Here is a 16,667-nt window from a genome sequence, read left to right on the forward strand (position 1 = left end):
GAAACAATTTCAAAAGCCCAATGGCAAGAGGAATTTTACTCCTACACATTTGTAAGGTAAAAAAAGGACTTCATCCAAAAGACACAATATTTCACCTCTAGGTTATTTCAATCTTGGCAAAATAGACATGCTGAATTTATCTGTACAGTAACTTGCCCAAGATGAGTTGGAGGTCTCTGAGGGAATAGGCCTCCATATGTTGTCTCCATGTATTTAAAAAGGAAAATCGATCATGGTGGACTGTGCTCTCTCTCTCAGCCCTGGAGACAAAGCTCAAGTATTTCAGCATTTTATTCTTAGGTTTTCCTATCTAGATGAGTTCAAGACCTTTTGGCTTTGGTTTGATTTTCTAACCTTGTCTATTAAATTTTTTTTTTTTTTTAGTAATGAAACTTCTTCAAGCAATAGCTAATACAGAATCACAATACATGAAATACACAAAAAAACCTCAGAATTTTATTAGCATGTATTTATTTTATAACTTCATGTTTATAACACTTTACTTTGTATACTGTCAATAATCAAGAACAATGAGGCCATTTTCATGAATACAAAAAAAAACATGAAATTATGGTATAATGGACAACTGTATCGTTTTGGTTGAACAGCATTGAAAAATTATAACTTAGAAATGATTACAAATGGTAGTTTTAACAAAAATACTTTTCTTACAATCTCAGGATATTCTTCCTTTAAAATTATCCACAATCAGAAAGAATAATGTATTGTTTCCAAGTCAAATCACTAACAATAGTCAACAGCTGCTGGAATGCTTATCCCAAAGGTAACAGGCAGCAAGCACTGGAATATACCAGAGAAGCTAAAATGGTTTCTAATGCAACGTTGTCACAACTTGACTGACAGCTGACATATTTACTTATTACTGCATAACTGTTAGAACAATAAAAAGAACATGCGTTGAACAGACAGTAAGTATCATGAAAACCATGAGTCTTAATATATTGAAGACTTTCTATGTTCCAGACATCATACTAAGTGATTCAAAGGCATTATGTCATTGGAGCCTAACAACAACTCTATTTTATTATGTTCCCATTTTCCTGATGAGGAAACTGATGTTTAGAGAAGTTTGTTGTATACAAAAAGCTACCGTGATGCTGTATATCAACTAGCATTTACTGAATGGTGCTCACTTATGCTCTATTAGCACACATTACATCACAGGGCATGCATGGACATGATTTAAACACCTGTGAGGTGCCATAACTTCTTAAATCCATGAACAATAAGAGAAGTCCAGATATGTGCTCAGATATCACAAGGAAACCTTACTTCCATGGCCTGCACAAAACAAGTCAATCTGGAAACGTAAGGGGATCCCTGGGTGGCTCAGCGGTTGAGTGCCTGCCTTCGGCCCAGGGGGTGATCCTGGAGTCCCAGGATCGAGTCCCACATTGCGCTCCCTGCATGGAGCCTGCTTCTCCCTCTGCCTGTGTCTCTGCCTCTCTCTCTCTATCTCTCTCTGTCTCTCATGAATAAATAAATAAAATCTTAAAAAAAAAATCTGGAAACATAAGTGAGCCTGCGGATGAATGCCAATGTGTGAACATCTGGATATCGACACACTTGAATCTACCTGTCCTTCAGTAGAGATGTGAAGAGTTTAAAATACATTTTAAAGATGGAACTGCTGAAAAAAAAAATCTGCAGAACTATACAGCACAACTTGAAAATCATGATTGTAGTGGCAAGAGGATTAGCAAGAGTCAGAGTTCTGTGTCAGCTCTGCTGCTTGTCAGGATTTCGATATTGACGAGACCACTTGACTCTTCTGAGTTTTGTCTCCGTTCTCCTTCAAAAAGGGCAAAATGATACCCTACTGATGTTGCTGTCTACATTAAATGAGATATGTGTACGACCCCTGGCACATAATAGACCCTCAATAAATAACGAGCTCCATTCCTCTCTTCTGTCCCCTTTGTCACCACTAAAAATATTCTCTGATCAGAATGGTCTGCTCATAAAATCCAATCCTCCCTCTCTAGCATGCCTTCCCATAATGTGTACACTTTTTTGAAGGTGTCTTGCACACTGTAGATCTCTTGAAAGCAGGGATTAGGCTGAGTCACGGGTATCTTGAGGGCCTATCATAGTGCCTGAAACCAACCATCTGACACCTAGCGGACAAGTAGAGGAGTGCATCCCGAGTAAAGAAAAAGAAACATCATAGGGGAAGTGGTTGATTCATTTGGCAATGGCGCTTCTATTGGGGTTGTGACTTATTTACACATTAGGTTATTTAGCTTCTCCCATGCAGAGGCCACATCCTCAATGAGGCGGTAAAGCCCCTTCCTTGAGAGCATGGCCCATGCTCCTGGGTGTAGGACTCTTACCTGCTTGACCAGTGCTTCACACTGCTAGGCACTCAGAAAGAATGTGCTGATTTGAGAAAGGAAAGTCAAAAAGCTCGGATTTTTTAAATAGATTACAAAAGATATTTTGTTCCTCATGTCATTTCTTTCTTTCATGGTATGGGTAAACTTTGGTCTATTGGGGAAACTTCAAGTGCTTCAGATTCCTTCAGACTTTCTATCTCATACTTGGAATTGAATCCAGTGTTTAGTCATCATCTATATAGGGTCCAAGAAACTCTGGGATACTTTTTTTTTTTCTTAGAAAGAAGAATCAAGACCTGGCTTGAAAGCTTCGATTTCAGTTGCATCCATTTAAAGACAAAAATAGCCACACGGTCTTAGCCGGATAAAAGGAAATGTCCCGAGGTGCACTGGCTGTGCACTGGCTCCAAGCTGGTTTTTAGTCATCTGCCTCGTTATCCCAGTGGCCATAGCCATCCCCTTCATCTGGCTCTTCAACATTCTCATTTTCAAAAGAGGCCTCTTCCTCCTCTTCCTCCCGGATTATCTTCATTAACTCAAGGAAGTTGGGAGGTGGGCCCTGATCCTTCAGCTCCCTCAGCCTGCACCAAAGGACTTCGCTAAGGCTGGCCCCTGCCATGACCTGCTCCAGCCGGACCTGATCTGCGATATTCCTGGGGATGGCTCGTTTCTCCACGGCCCGCCGGAGCAGGGTTTCTAACCGCAACAGGTAGGCTGAGACCTTCTCCCCCTCCTCCTGATAGGTCTTCAGGTACTTCACCTGGGAGGTCCTGCGGCTCTCAAGGCTTCCAAACACTTGCTTAAACGCCTCCAAACACTCTTCCACGCTTATGGCCGCATTGTCTGCTTGTACTATATGCATGAGGTCCAGGGCAGGGCCACGCAGGCTTTCCATCAACCACCTTTTCTTTTCTGCCTCTGCAACCGGCCACTCTTTGACGATCTCAGTGGCCTGTTCCAACCAGATTTCAAAGGGCTCTTCTTCCGGGGCAGGCACAGGGCTCCCTGAGAACACTCTCAGTTTCCGGTATCTCATGGGGAGCAGAGGCTGAGGAGCATGTGCCATCGCCTGTCCCAACAAATGAGCCAACAGCTCTGGTGATACGCAGGGCACTGTGGCTGGAGACATTCCCTCATGCCCGAGGGCTCGGAACATACCTGAGACCGTCTGCCCCTCCTTTTCCAGAAAGAGGTTCAGTCGTTCCAGAAACTCAGTGTCCTGGTTAGGGGTCTTAAAGATGACTTTCCAGATACCCCCCTTTCCCTGAACCTCACTGGGGATCACCGAGACATCAACATCCTCCATAAGTTCCAACAAGACAGCATTGGCATTGTCCTGCTTCCTGAATATTTTGCCAAGCAGTCTATACCTGCCCAGAGACTTTAGGGTCTCCTGGAGAACCTCCTGAATCTCAGCCTCATCACAGTCCACCGGTATCCCCATAACTACCAGTGATTTCTGTTCATCCACGCTCATGATCCTGCACCAGTCCTCCAACAGCGCCAGCGCCATCGTCCAAGTATCACTCACCCTAACTCTCTGGCCACCCAATAGTTTGTGGTGCGGCGAGGCACTGCCTTAGGACTCAGAGTATCCTGGGTGAGCTCCTGAACTTATTATACTCTACCAGGGACTGGGGCCTGGCCACTCCAACAGCAGTCCCAAAGGCTTCTGGACCAATAACCCTTACTTGCCCAGTGGCAAGAACTCAGCACTTCCAGTTATGTCTCTAGACCTGACCCAAGGCAGGTGGTTCCTATCAAGGTTATGACAGCGCCACTGCCTCTTGCTCTGCGGTCCGGTCCAGTGGCTGCTGTGGCTCTCCCTGATGCCAGCAGCCACGTGGTGGTGTTGACCCTTCTCCGACTGCCCGAGGCACCTGCAAGAGCTGCTTTTGCCACTCTCCCAAGTCTTGGCTGCCTCGCTTCACCTCTCCTCTCGCACTAGTCACTGGGAGAGGCCTCCACTCTGGCACCCAGAACTGCTGGAGAGAAATGTCGCCGCAGGGGTGCTTGGACTCCTAGTGAAACAATGGCCAGTTTTACCACACAGCCCTTTCCTTCTGGGGGAGCATCGTGCTTTGGTTCAGGATGGAAGTAGGGGTTCCATCTCACATTGGATTTGCACCTACCCCACTGTTAGACCTCTTCTTTGCATAGGGTGACTTTTTTCTCTTGGGGACCCTCCTGCAATCTGGCTTCCCCACCATTTGCTCATTAGACATGCCAATTAATGTCTGAGCCCCAATTGTGGACAGGACTCAAGATGTTCCCCATGTTAAGAGCAAAATCAGGTGTGGCTAGATACCTGTTATGCGATCCAATTGTTCCGTGAGAGTCACGAGCTTATTTATTCAGCTTCTAGAAAAGGAAGATGTCACCCAACTCCACACAATGGTGTGTCTGGGTCTTTCTTAGCTCCAGCCAAGCCAAACTGCCCTGTTACACATAGATAATAAGAGTATATATTTATGGCTTGATAATATCCAGTGATGAGGACTGTTAATGCACTTATTAAAAAAAATGACAGTCTTTTACAACTTAGTGAAATCTACTAATCGATATCAAGTTGCTGCATTTCTTTAAAAAATCCAGTTAGAAATCACTCAAACATTTAAAACCAATATAGGTATAACAATTTACTTTACATACTACACTTTAATATAATATAGTATAATATAAAATAATATAGGCATAATAATTTAGTTTGGTTTAACAATTTTTTTAAAAATTGGACCAAATAAATTAAACCTGGAATTACAAGTCAATTCCCTTTTGTTATGTCTGGGCAGGCTTTACAAATGCAATGGTTTTTTTTTTGTTTTGTTTTGTTTTGTTTGTTTGTTTGTTTTTTGCGATCAATGTTAAAAATGCTTCATAGCATTTAGGCTTGAATGGGTCATTTGAGGAAAAAGAAAAACAGGAAGCCCATCCATGGAGAGTGGTGGAGTCTGGGTAACCTAGAAAGGGAAGAGCTCCTACTGTGTCCCAGTTACTGCTATGGGGTATGTGTTAAGGGGCTACAAATATTCTTCTGTAGGTCTCAAAGATCCCCATCCATCCAAACGGGGTTCATATGCCCCAGACATCAACTTGCAGCTATAGAGGCAGCTGTTCCTGCTGCAGACACATTTTCCAAGTCCTTCTAGAAGGTGCTGAAGGCCTGGGGTGTGCCGGAGGGCCAAGAGAGCAAAATACTGGGTCCCACCTTCAACCAGCAGCCCCAGGGATCTGAGCCCAGTGAGCTTCTCCATGCTGCACTTTCCCTTCTGAGATACGGGGGTAACATTCCTTTCCTTGTGATATTTAAAGGAAATACGAGATGTAAAAAGGCACTGAATGCCCAGGAAGAAACATCTCCAAGGTCTACATAATAACGGCCATGCTGAGGTTAGGCTACCTGTGGGTGGCTGCTTCTTCCAAAGGCAACCTCTACCTGCAATGAAAATATTGGGACATTAAACAAAAATGTAAAATCTTGTATTTTCTTAGGTAAAGATGGGATAAGTTGGAAAAGGAATCAGATTTTCCGGGCAGCCCGGGTGGCTCAGGTGTTTAGCGCTGCCTTCAGTCCAGGGCGTGATCCTGGAAACCTGGGATCGAGTCCCACATCGGGCTCCCTGCATGGAGCCTGCTTCTCCCTCAGCCTGTGTCTCTGCCTCTCTCTCTCTGTGTGTCTCTCATGAAGAAATAAATGAAATCTTAAAAAAAAAAAAAGAAGGAATCAGATTTTCAGGTGTCGTTGTTGGCTGGATCATTTAGCTACATAGTGACCTTAGCCAAAGTGCCTCAATCTCTCTAGATCTGTTTCCTGCTCTGGAAATGGGTGATGATAAAAGCACTCCTATCTCGCGTGCCTGCTCTGGGTAGGAAATGATGTAATTCGTGTGGAAGCACTTTATTCAAATGCAAAGCACATCTGGTGCAAAGTCTTGGCCCCTCCACACAAATATTCCTCTCCTTCCTCAGTCTCCCGTTCTCAGCAGGGTCCTCCTTCCCACCTGCCGTGGTGGGCTCGTCTTCCAACTGTGACCGGTTGTCCTCCAAATGCAACTCCATTCCCCAAACTGTCCCTCACGATTGGGGGTGGGGGGAGGGTATCCGAACTTAATCCTTGCAGGGGCAAGAGCTGACAATGGGACTGAATCCTTGGTCACGCTGCCCTGCACGCCGGTCTTGCGGTAAACAGCTTCTTCCAGCCCAAACCCACCCTGGTTACTGAGCATGCCCAGATCTCCGTCTCCAGTCGCCAAAGGATGGGCATCATTTCTGCAGGATTTTGCCACTATGGGCAGAGGGGCGGGGTTGTAATCGGCCAGAGGCAGGGACTGATCCATGGAAAGGACGTGGGGACAGGAACAAGCAATGAAGGACTCTCAGAGACCGCGTTCTCGGCACAAATCTAAATGCCCCTTACCTGCCCGCCAAGCCAACCCAGTAGCTGTGGCTGGTTTAGCCGCCCGCACACACCAAGCCCCACGCACCCTCGCGTGGCCTCACACAATTCAAGGCACAGTCACAGGCGGCACCCGATCTCCCACCGCATCAGCGGACTCGCGCCCCAGCACTTTACATCCCAGGCACTGGGCTTCGGGCCACCTGAGGGACGCCGCGGCTCTGGCGCAGTGCGCAACGCGGGCGGGGGATCGAGGCGGGGCGCTCCGGGCGCGGGGAAGGGCTGGGGACTTGGGGAGTGGGCTTCAGTCTGCGTCTTACCCTCTTTTTTGGCAGGGAAGGTGGAAGATGCCAATCAAGGCATTCTCCCGGGCCCCTCTTGGTGCAGTGGCGCAGCTACGGGCAAGAGAGCGGGTCTCTACCCACTCTTACTACGAGTTGCCGTCCGTGCCAGAATTTGCAGACTGCACTTTTTGCTACACTCCCACAGCCCGCAGACCTGTGTCTTTATTCCCGCCCCCCGCACACACACTGGGCTACGCCCCTCTGTATTTCCCCCCGCCAGGCTGGGCGCCCCCCACCACTGTGGGTGCTGTGAGTGAGGAGAACCTTTGCGTTTCGATCTCTGCGTGGCCCCCCCCAGGCCCGTGGCTAACAAGGCTCGGTGTCCCGTGCCTCGTAGGGCCCCCGCCTTCCTAAACCGACTGCGCCACCCCTTCCCCATCGTCAGCGCCGCCCCTTCCCCTGCCCGCGGGTGTCCGGGCATCACTGGGTTCGCCCCTCTCTGCGCATCCATCAGCTCACACCCCGCGTAAGGGGGAGGGCGCCCTCCCTCGCCCCGGGCCCACCTCTGCAATGCGGTGGGGGAGAGGCTCCGGGGCCAGGCAGGTGGGGGACAGGGGCGCCGAGGCCAGGGACTGCGCCCTCGGGTCTCCGCCCCTGCGTGCGCTGCCCCAGACTTACCCCGGAGCGGAGAGCGGTCGGCGGGCCCAGCGCTCCGCATGCATTAGCGGGTGGTCTGGCCGCTTCACTTCCGGAGCGGCCCGGCTCCCCGCTCCCGAGCCCGCGCTCCGCTCCCCTCCCCTCCCCGCCCCGCCCCTCCCCTCCCGGCGCCGCGCCCCGCCCCCGCCCGCGCCCCGCCCCGCCCGCGCCTGCCTCCCGCCGCCGCTGCCGGGAAGGGGGCAGCCTCCCGCTCCTGCAGCCGCAGCGGCCGCCCTCCCAGACCCAACTTTGCTGCTCGCGGGCGCTGGCGCGGCGGCGGGGGGCGTGGGGCGTGGGCAGGGAGGGGAGAGAGCGGGGTCAGGGGGAGGGGCCGGGAGGGGTGGGCCGCTGCTCGCCAGCCTCCTTCCTTTCTGTGCACCTTGCGGTAGGCGGAGAGCGGCAGCCTCGGCGGCAGCCAGGGGGTCGGTGCACGGAGAGGCCGACCCAGGGACCGGCAGACGGACGCAGCGCGAGGACCCTCCCTGAGCCCCCGCGCCATGGCCGAGAGGAAGCAGTCCGGGAAGCCGGCAGAGGATGAAGAAGTCCCTGCCTTTTTCAAAAACCTGGGCTCAGGCAGCCCCAAGCCCCGGCAGAAATTCTGTGGCATGTTCTGCCCAGTGGAAGGGTCCTCCGAGAACAAGACCATCGACTTCGACTCGCTGTCTGTGGGCCGGGGCTCGGGGCAGGTGGTGGCTCAGCAGCGGGACGTCGCCCACCTGGGCCCGGACCCGCAGCAGCCGCACCCCCGGCAGGGCCGGCGCGCCGGCGGGGAGCCATCTGTTGAATCGAGCCGGAAGGTGGAGATCCGGCGGGCCTCGGGCAAGGAAGCGCTGCAGAACATCTACGACCAGGTTGGTGTGGGGGTGGGGGTGTTCGAGACGCAGGACCAGAGGCGGGGATCGCCCCTCCCGGCTCGGTGGAGAACCGAGGAGCCCAGCGTGCCCTCCTCCGTGCAGCCTCGCCGGGGTATTGCATCCTCGAATCCGCACATGCACCCCACCCTCCTTGCCCCTCTTGCTGCAGGGCGCGGAGAGGCTCGGGCTCGGCGAGGGCGGCTGTGCGCCCACAAAGGCTGCCCGCGCCTCCCCGGGCCTGGGAGGTGGGGGGTGCGGGTGAAGGAAGAACCGATCCCCGGTTGGGGGGGGGGTCGTATGGCGATGCAGGGGGGAGGGTTGAACCGATTCCATTCTTCTAAACCCTTCTGGGCGGCTTCCGATTGCAGTTGTGGCTGGGTGCCCCACCCTTTTTTGATGCATCTGGGAGCGTGCAGTGGAGGGTTCGCGTGCAGGCCCGGGGGCTCCCCGGGGTTCGGGAGGGGCGGGGGCTTCCACAGCCGCTCCCCGCCGCGCCCTGCGCGCCCTCCCACCGGTACCTTCTCCCGCGCCCTCGGCGCCCGGGTCGGGAGCTCGGAGGCCAGGACCATGGTCAGCGCCTGGGCGGACCGCCTGGGAGGATCTCCGCGCCCTGACTCCTGCTCGCTGCGTGAAACGAGGGAGGCTGTGGAGTCACCCAAGGAACCCGAGACGCTCCAAATAGCCCATGTGGAGAACAAAGTTCCGCTAAGTATCTCAGCAAGGGCTTCCCAGAGTGCTCCCCCCGCCACTATTGGGGAGGTGCTTTGGGGATGGAGACTTAGTGGATTATATGTTCAAAGGGTGAAAAGAAAAGAAAAGGGGAAAATCCCTCACATTTTGAATAGATTGTCAAAGATGGACTGGACCCCCTATACCGTGTTAATGTAGAAACAAAGGAGACCAATTTGGCAAACCTTGATTTTACAAAATATTTGTTATCTCTGGCCATTGTGAAGAGTGTGCATTTTAACTGCGGTAGTCTTCTCACACCACATTTTCTTTTTTTATCAGGGTGACCTTCATACTTGTGCATTTTTTCCCCCCACATCCTTGATTTCTCAATCGATAAATTACAGTGTGAAATGTTTTAACACTTGTTTGCTGTTTCTCTCCCATGCCTACTGGTGAAGATGGAAAATCAGTCAATGATTGATTATTGAATACCTATTGTGTGCCTTGCCTTGTAGGGCAGGGAGGAGGTTAGCTATAAAAAGTTCAAGGTGATTTCTTCTTAAGGGGCTTTCAGACTAGTTGGGAGTGGTCTATACACATTCCCTGAATGATTCCACTAGCATTTATTTGGTATTCAGATTGTGTGCTTACAGTGAACGCATGGAGAACAATTAAGAGTTGGTGATAATGGCCAGAACACATTGCCGTTTCCTGACATGGCATAGAGTTTTGCAGCTTTTGACTTTTATTGCACCAATCCTAGGAAAGATAAACCATTAATGTCATTTTCAAAAGGTGGGGCCATTAATTACTTAGTTTATTCCTCCTCTCCCAGCTCTGTCTTCTAATTCATTGATATAGGGGGTACCTGATATCCATATTTCAGTATGGATATTTCACAGCCAACCTGAAGGACTCAATCCAAAAAACTCACCTGAACCCAAATGATCAGACAGTTGAAGCAAAAGTTTTAAACAATGTAATTTACACTGAAATGTGAGTGTGAGATACTTTCCCATGTGCATACATTGGATGAGGGCCAAACCATGATCATATAGCATCATGGTTGTGTGAGTATCCTCATCTTCAACAAGTTGTGCTGGTAATTTTACTGTCCTAAAGGGAGCAGAAAAATGCCTTGAGGTAAGGAAGAGATTATTTTAAAAATGGCAGATGAGGGGGCAGAGTTTGAGAATGGCCACCCCTATAATGATGGCAGTGAATTAAAACTCAAGTTTGAAAGGCAAAGTTTCATTGGATTGAATAATATATCTCTTTTCCTGTCCATTTGGAAGCTTAGACGTTTAAGCATCAGCTTCTTGTGTGAACACTCCCTGATTTTAGTAGAAATTTGAAATTGTAAACCTAGCGTGTGTGGAGGGGGAGATTTGAAGAGGAAATACCCAACCAGAACCCCAGCCACTTTTAGCCTCTGCAAACCCACATTTGCTTTAGTTGCCCAGTTATTAGCAACAGAGGATGATTCTGGCTTGGGCTTTCTGCAGCCTTCCCTGGATTTTCATTCAGTCTTGCCTTACCACATAAGAGCTGTTCCTATGGGATTGTTTTCATTCATGGCTAAGAGCACTTACCAAGATCAATACTTACAGTGGTTGAATATTTCATGTCTATACAAGAGAGAAAAGGTATTTGGGGTGTGTGTGTGTGTGTGTGTGTGTGTGTGTAACAATGGTGATATTCAACAGCACACCTAGGCCCACCATTTTGATTGACTTGAATAACCATCACTTTAATTTTTAGCTAATGAGCAGTGTGACTGCCAACATCTCAGTGCATTCCTGTCTGAAGCCCTGGGACAGAGAGAGGAAGAGAACTAGAGTGAGTGGGTCCTGGGGCCCCTGACTTGCACCCACTCTCCTCCCCTAAATCTGTATTTATAGGTATTGTTAAAGTATGGTTGGTCAGAAGTGGTTTTGTCTACCTGTCACCCTAGGGGCCTGCTGTTCCTCTAGTAAGGATTTGGGAAAGGAGGGAACAGGCTTCCTCAGCCCAGATGCCCAGATGCGGCTTGTGGGACATGGATGTTTGCTGGATGTTTGCATTTGCATTTACAGGTGCTAGCAGATAATCACTAGAGGTCAATGGGTGTGGCTAGGTCTGGGATGTTAGGTTTTGGTGAGGGGAAGGAGCCAGTATAGTGAATATGAATGAGGAAAGCTACTTCTTTACTCTTTTCCTTTGTGTCTTTGGCAAGGTCCACTTTGGGCTGCAGTGGGGTTAGGTTAGATTGATTACTATCTGTGAAGGACTCTGAGCCTCTTGGAAGGGAGAGCAGAGGGGAATATTGTTGGCCTAATTCTCCCTTGCCAGTGCCCAGGGGTCCCTCAGCCTCCTCCCTTCCTCTTAGGAACTCCCTCTATTCTACCTCAGACATAGTTTGAGGATGCTGGATCATGAGCATCTCTTCCAAAGGTGCTCCCAGGCCCTTCTTCCCACAGCAAACCTGTGTGGCTGGGGAGTGATTCTCCATTTCTCCAGGGCAGATGCCAGTGAATGAAATATAATAGGAATTCCACTGAACTTGACAAAATCCCCTAGTCTGTAAAATGCTTTTTGGTATTCCCTGCCATTGTGTCGCCCCCCAATACCCTCTCCAAATTTGGCTAACTCCAGCCCTAGATGCCCAGTGACCCTGCTGTCTTCTTACTATTCAATTCCACCATAACCCCATCCTGATGGTGATGCCCATTCTAGATCCTTCTTCCTCCAAAACAATGAGTTCTACAATCACTCTTCTCCTTTGCCCTCGCTTCTCCCATTCAAAAATCTCTTCCTTGTGTGTTTATCTTAGCAAGAGAGAAATCCCAATGATTGAAGACTTCCATCTGTTATGTGAGCGACTGATACAGAAATTGTCCCCAGAGATACTTGTTTGATAGTAGGCTAGCCTGTTCAACAAAATGAACATCCAGTTAGCCAGGTATGTGGTAGAGATTTGGCTGAAAGCCAAGAACAAGGGCATTCATTTGATACTTTAGAAGCCACGTTGTTTCCAAAGAGGAGACATAACTATGAACATTTGTATGTTCAGGATTCCAAAAAGCCCAAGACCCATCTGGGATCACAGGGAAGAGAAGGAAATGATGATAATCCACAATTATTGGTTGCCCTTTACTTCCCAAGTCATATGGACATAATCATGTCATTAGTTAGACTAAAAAAATGATTGTGGTGAAATACACATAACATACAATTTATCTTAATCATTTTTAAATATACAATTCAGTAGTGTAAACATACTCCTATGGTTGTGCAACCAGTCTCCAGAACTTTTCATCTTGCAAAACTGAAACTCTGTTAACATTAAACACTAACTCCCTTGGGACGCCTGGGTGGCTTAGCAGTTGAACCTCTGCCTTTGGCTCAGGGCATGATCCTGGGGTCCTGAGATTGAGTTCCGCATTGGGCTCCCTGCATGGAGCCTGCTTCTTCCTCTGCCTGTGTCTCTGCCTCTGTGTGTGTGTGTGTGTGTGTGTGTGTGTCTCATGAATAAATAAAAATGAAATCTTAAAAAAAAACAAAACCACTATCTCTCCATTTCCCCTCCCCCCAGATCCTGGTATCCACCATTTTACTTTCTGTTTCTATGAATTTGATTACACTAGATACCTCCCATAAGTGGAATTGTACAGCGTTTGTCTTCTTGTGACTGGCTTACATCACTTAGCATAATGTTCTCAAGGTTAAATCATGTTATATATAGCACGTGACAAGATTTCTTTCTTTTTTTAAGACTGAAGAAATCCCTATAATTAGTTACACATTTTTAAAAAAGATTTTATTTATTGATTCATCACAGAGAGGCAGAGACATAAGCAGAGGGAGAAGCAGCCTCCCTACAGGAACCCCGATGTGGGACTTGATCCCAGGACCCCAGGATCATGCCCTGAGCTGATGGCAGATGCTCCACCACTGAGCCACCCAGGCATCCCAATTAGCTAAATTTTAATAAGTCAATGATTGAAAATCTATTGCCCAATTAATAGATCTGCAATGAATTAATTATGGGAAGAAGTAAGAAGGATTACACTGGGGATGAGAGAGACTCTTCCAGCTTGGGGCCGGAGGCCTGAATAGAAGAAAACTCTCTCATCAGCTAAACAGCCTTTACCATCTGTCTCCCTTGTGGCTGAAGGGTGGAGAAGAAAACTGCTGTCATTGAACCTCCAGTGGCAACATCCGGTTGGATGTTGCATAGTTCACAAACCCGTGGGCCATGGGAATCAAGAATGGCCTGGGCATTTTCTGACCCTTGGTAGAGACAGGCCAGTTTTTCTTGTGGGTCCTATAATAGCAGTGTCTCTCTCCTCTTTCTTGAGAAAGAAAAGAGAGTCAAAATTGATCATGGATTTGAATGTACACTGCCATTGGATGTCAGAGCTTGAAAGAGACCCCCTCAGTCTACGAGTGATGATTATTCAACCCCCTCAGTCTAGCAGTGGAGCAAGCGATACCCAGAAAAATCGTGCTTCCTCTCATGGAATTCAGGTGATGGTTTCTGGTTTAGGATGGAGACCTCTCACTGCCCAGTCTCACTGCAGTCCTATCCCAGTAAAACCTTGTTATTTTAGTTTCATTATATAATTCTAGAATGTACGTTTATATTCTAGAGCCAATATTTTAGAATGTGTAGAGGATAGTATTTTGAAACACATTCTGATACAGGCATTTTCCCTTTTTGTAAGTAGGGACACTGAGATTTAGTGATATTTACTGAGCAGTCCCAAGACCTTGCTCTTTAGTAAGTGTATAACCTAGGATTTGAACCAAGGTTTCCTGATTCAGTGCTGTACTACTTCTTTTTTTTTTTTTTTTTTTAAGATTTTATTTGTTTATTTGAAAAAGAGAGTGTAAGTGGAGAAGGGGGGAGGAGCAGAGGGAGAGGAACAAGCACACTCTACACTGAGTATGAGCCCAACACAGGGCTCCATCCCACAACCCTGAGGTCATGACCTGAGCTGAAATCAAGGATGCTCAACCAACTGAGCCATCCAGGTGCCCTGCTAGTTCCATACTTCTTCCAATACACCATTCTGTGACTCCATTCCACTGCCAGAGATAGTGAACTTATTTTTTTTTAAGATTTTATTTATTTATTCATGAGAGACACACACACACACAGAGGCACAGACACAGGCAGAGGGAGAAGCAGGCTCCATTCCATGCAGGGAACCCAACGTGGGACCCGATCCCAGGTCTCCAGGACCACACCCTGGGCCGCAGGCAGCACCAAACCACTGAGCCACCCAGACTGGCCTAGTTAGTGAACTTAAAGGTACAATTTAGTTTTGCAGGCAAAATATTTCACATCCCATTAAACTCCATATGTTCTATGCTGTAGGTTCTGTGCTAAATGCTTTATGTATGCTATCTTATTAATCCTAAGGTAACTCTATTAAGTAGGTACTACTGTTATCCTTATTTTGCAAAAGAAATATCTCAAGGTAAAAGAAACATGCAAAGCAACCTGCTAATTAAAAGCCTGAGGCAGCGTTTGAACCCAGGTCTATGTGACGAAATAGTCTTTTCCTCATTGTGAATTACTGAATTGCTTTCTACATTAATTATTCTTTTCTCGGGGATCCCTGGGTGGTTCAGTGGTTTAGCACCTGCCTTTGGCCCAGGGCATGATCCTGGAGTCCCGGGATCAAGTCCCACATCAGGCTCCCTGCATGGAGCCTGCTTCTCCCTCTGCCTGTGTCTCTGCTTCTCTCTCTCTCTCTCTCTCTGTCTCTCAGGAACAAATTAATAAAACCTTTAAAAAAATTATTCTTTTCTCACTTTATCTCCAAATAATTAGCTATTACAAAATAGTTCTGAGTGCCTACCTTTGTTTTCCATTTTGCAGTGTACTCTTTGAAGCCATTTATAAAAGGGCTGTTGATCTGTCTTTATCAATGTGTCCTAAACTGCTGATATTCTGTCCATTTTTTTTTTTTTTTAGTACATGAAATGTCTTCAGATATCACTGGGACAGAGGCCAACTCTGATAATGTGAATGAATGCTTTTTTAAGATTAGAGCAATGTGATGACAATGTGATTTTTCCACTCAATGTAAATCATGAGCTACAAGCAAATAATGAGGGAACCATCAATAAAAGCATTGGCAGGTGGGCTGATGTACACTTGAATTTGGTTGGCTGCCACCCATGGCAAAGGCTGGTGCCACAGGTCAAGAGCTCCGGACAAATACTGCGTGGAAAGGGAAGCACCTGATCTTGAAGGTGCTGGTGGCTTGGGGTATGTTTTTGAGACATTATAGACAACTTGCCTGGTCTCTGATTTCAAGGCTGCTTTCTGGCAGAAAGAACTCTGAACTAGGGGGTGCCAGGTGGCTCAGCCAGTTAAGCATCTGCCTTGGGCTTAGGTCATGATCCTGGGATCCAGTTCATGATCTTGGGGTCCTGGGATCAAGTCCCACGTCAGGCTCCCTGCTTAGTGGGGAGCCTGGTTCTCTCTCTCCCTTCCCCCTGCTCCTGTTCTCTCTTTCTCATAAATAAATAAAATCTTTAAAAAAGAAAAAAAAAAAAGAACTCTGAACTAGGCATCAGGAAATCCAGCTTGTAGTTCTGGCTCTGTTGGTCACCAGGTGTGTCACCTGCGCAGTCTCCTAACCTGAGCTGTCATCAGGTAGGGCCTTAATCTCCAAGACTTCATCTCTCATTTCCACTAAAGAAATGAGAGAAAGCTATGCTGTCCCTGGCTGTACTTTTTTGTTTTTTTCAAAACTGAAGTAAAATTCATATAACATAAAATTCTCATTTAAACCATTTCAGTCTACAATCCATTGACTTCTGATATGCAACCATCTAATTCCAGAACATTTTCACCACTACAAAAAGAAACCCTGTATTTACTCCCTAATACCCTCCCATCCCAGCCTCTGGTGACCACAAATCCATGTCCTGTCACCATGGATTTGCCTATTCTGGACATTTTGCATAAATGGAATGCTATGAAATGCGGCCTTTTGTGTCTGGCTTCTTTCACTTGGTGTAATGTTCTTCAGGTGAACCCACATGATAGCCTGTGTAGTCCTTCATTCCTTTTCCTCACAGGACAATATTCCATTGTTTATATGTGTTACATTTCACTTATCCATTCACCAGTTTATGGACATTTGAGTTGTTTCCATTTTGGGCTTTTATGAATAATACTGCCATTATCATTTTTTAAAAGATTTTATTTATTAATTCATGAGAGACACAGAGACTGGCAGAGACATGACATAGGCAGAGGGAGAAGCAGGCTCCATGCAGGGAGCCTGATGTGGCCTAGATCCCAGGACCCCAGGATCATGACCTGAGCTGAAGGCAGACACTCAACCACTGAGCCACCTAGGCGTTCCCCTATTATCATTCTTTTACAACTTTTTATTTAAACATA

At 47.6% G+C, this 16,667-nt stretch overlaps 2 protein-coding genes across 4 annotated transcripts in view; one reads left to right on the plus strand and one right to left on the minus strand.

Annotated features, from left to right (window-relative positions):
• Positions 1 to 454: 454 nt before the first annotated feature.
• On the minus strand, positions 455 to 7,846 carry PNMA2 (PNMA family member 2). Of its 3 annotated transcripts, none has more exons than XM_072719514.1 (4): positions 7,716 to 7,831; positions 5,758 to 6,058; positions 4,666 to 4,796; positions 455 to 4,378 (listed from the first exon to the last, which is right to left on the minus strand). In XM_072719514.1, the coding sequence occupies exon 4, from the start codon at positions 3,868 to 3,870 to the stop codon at positions 2,776 to 2,778; it is 1,095 nt and encodes a 364-aa protein (XP_072575615.1). In that variant the 5' UTR covers positions 3,871 to 4,378; positions 4,666 to 4,796; positions 5,758 to 6,058; positions 7,716 to 7,831; the 3' UTR covers positions 455 to 2,775. The 3 variants fall into 3 exon arrangements, with proteins under 3 accessions (XP_072575615.1, XP_072575616.1, XP_025863684.2); XM_072719515.1 differs by having other exon boundaries at positions 5,758 to 5,793; positions 7,716 to 7,821; XM_026007899.2 differs by lacking the exon at positions 5,758 to 6,058 and having other exon boundaries at positions 7,716 to 7,846.
• Positions 7,847 to 7,993: 147 nt separating this feature from the next.
• DPYSL2 (dihydropyrimidinase like 2) overlaps positions 7,994 to 16,667 on the plus strand; it is a 136,169-nt gene continuing 127,495 nt past the window's right edge. The window contains exon 1 of the mRNA XM_026007897.2: positions 7,994 to 8,584. Coding sequence (XP_025863682.1) covers positions 8,231 to 8,584 — 354 coding nt within the window. The 5' untranslated portion in view covers positions 7,994 to 8,230. The remainder of the gene's footprint in view (positions 8,585 to 16,667) is intronic.

This window comes from Vulpes vulpes, chromosome 9 (assembly GCF_048418805.1).
Source record: "Vulpes vulpes isolate BD-2025 chromosome 9, VulVul3, whole genome shotgun sequence".
Lineage (NCBI taxonomy): Eukaryota > Metazoa > Chordata > Mammalia > Carnivora > Canidae > Vulpes > Vulpes vulpes.

Coding starts and splice junctions, on each gene's coding strand:
- PNMA2 (XM_026007899.2), bottom strand. CDS start 3,870: ATGGCGCTGGCGCTGTTGGAGGACTGGTGCAGGATCATGAGCGTGGAT.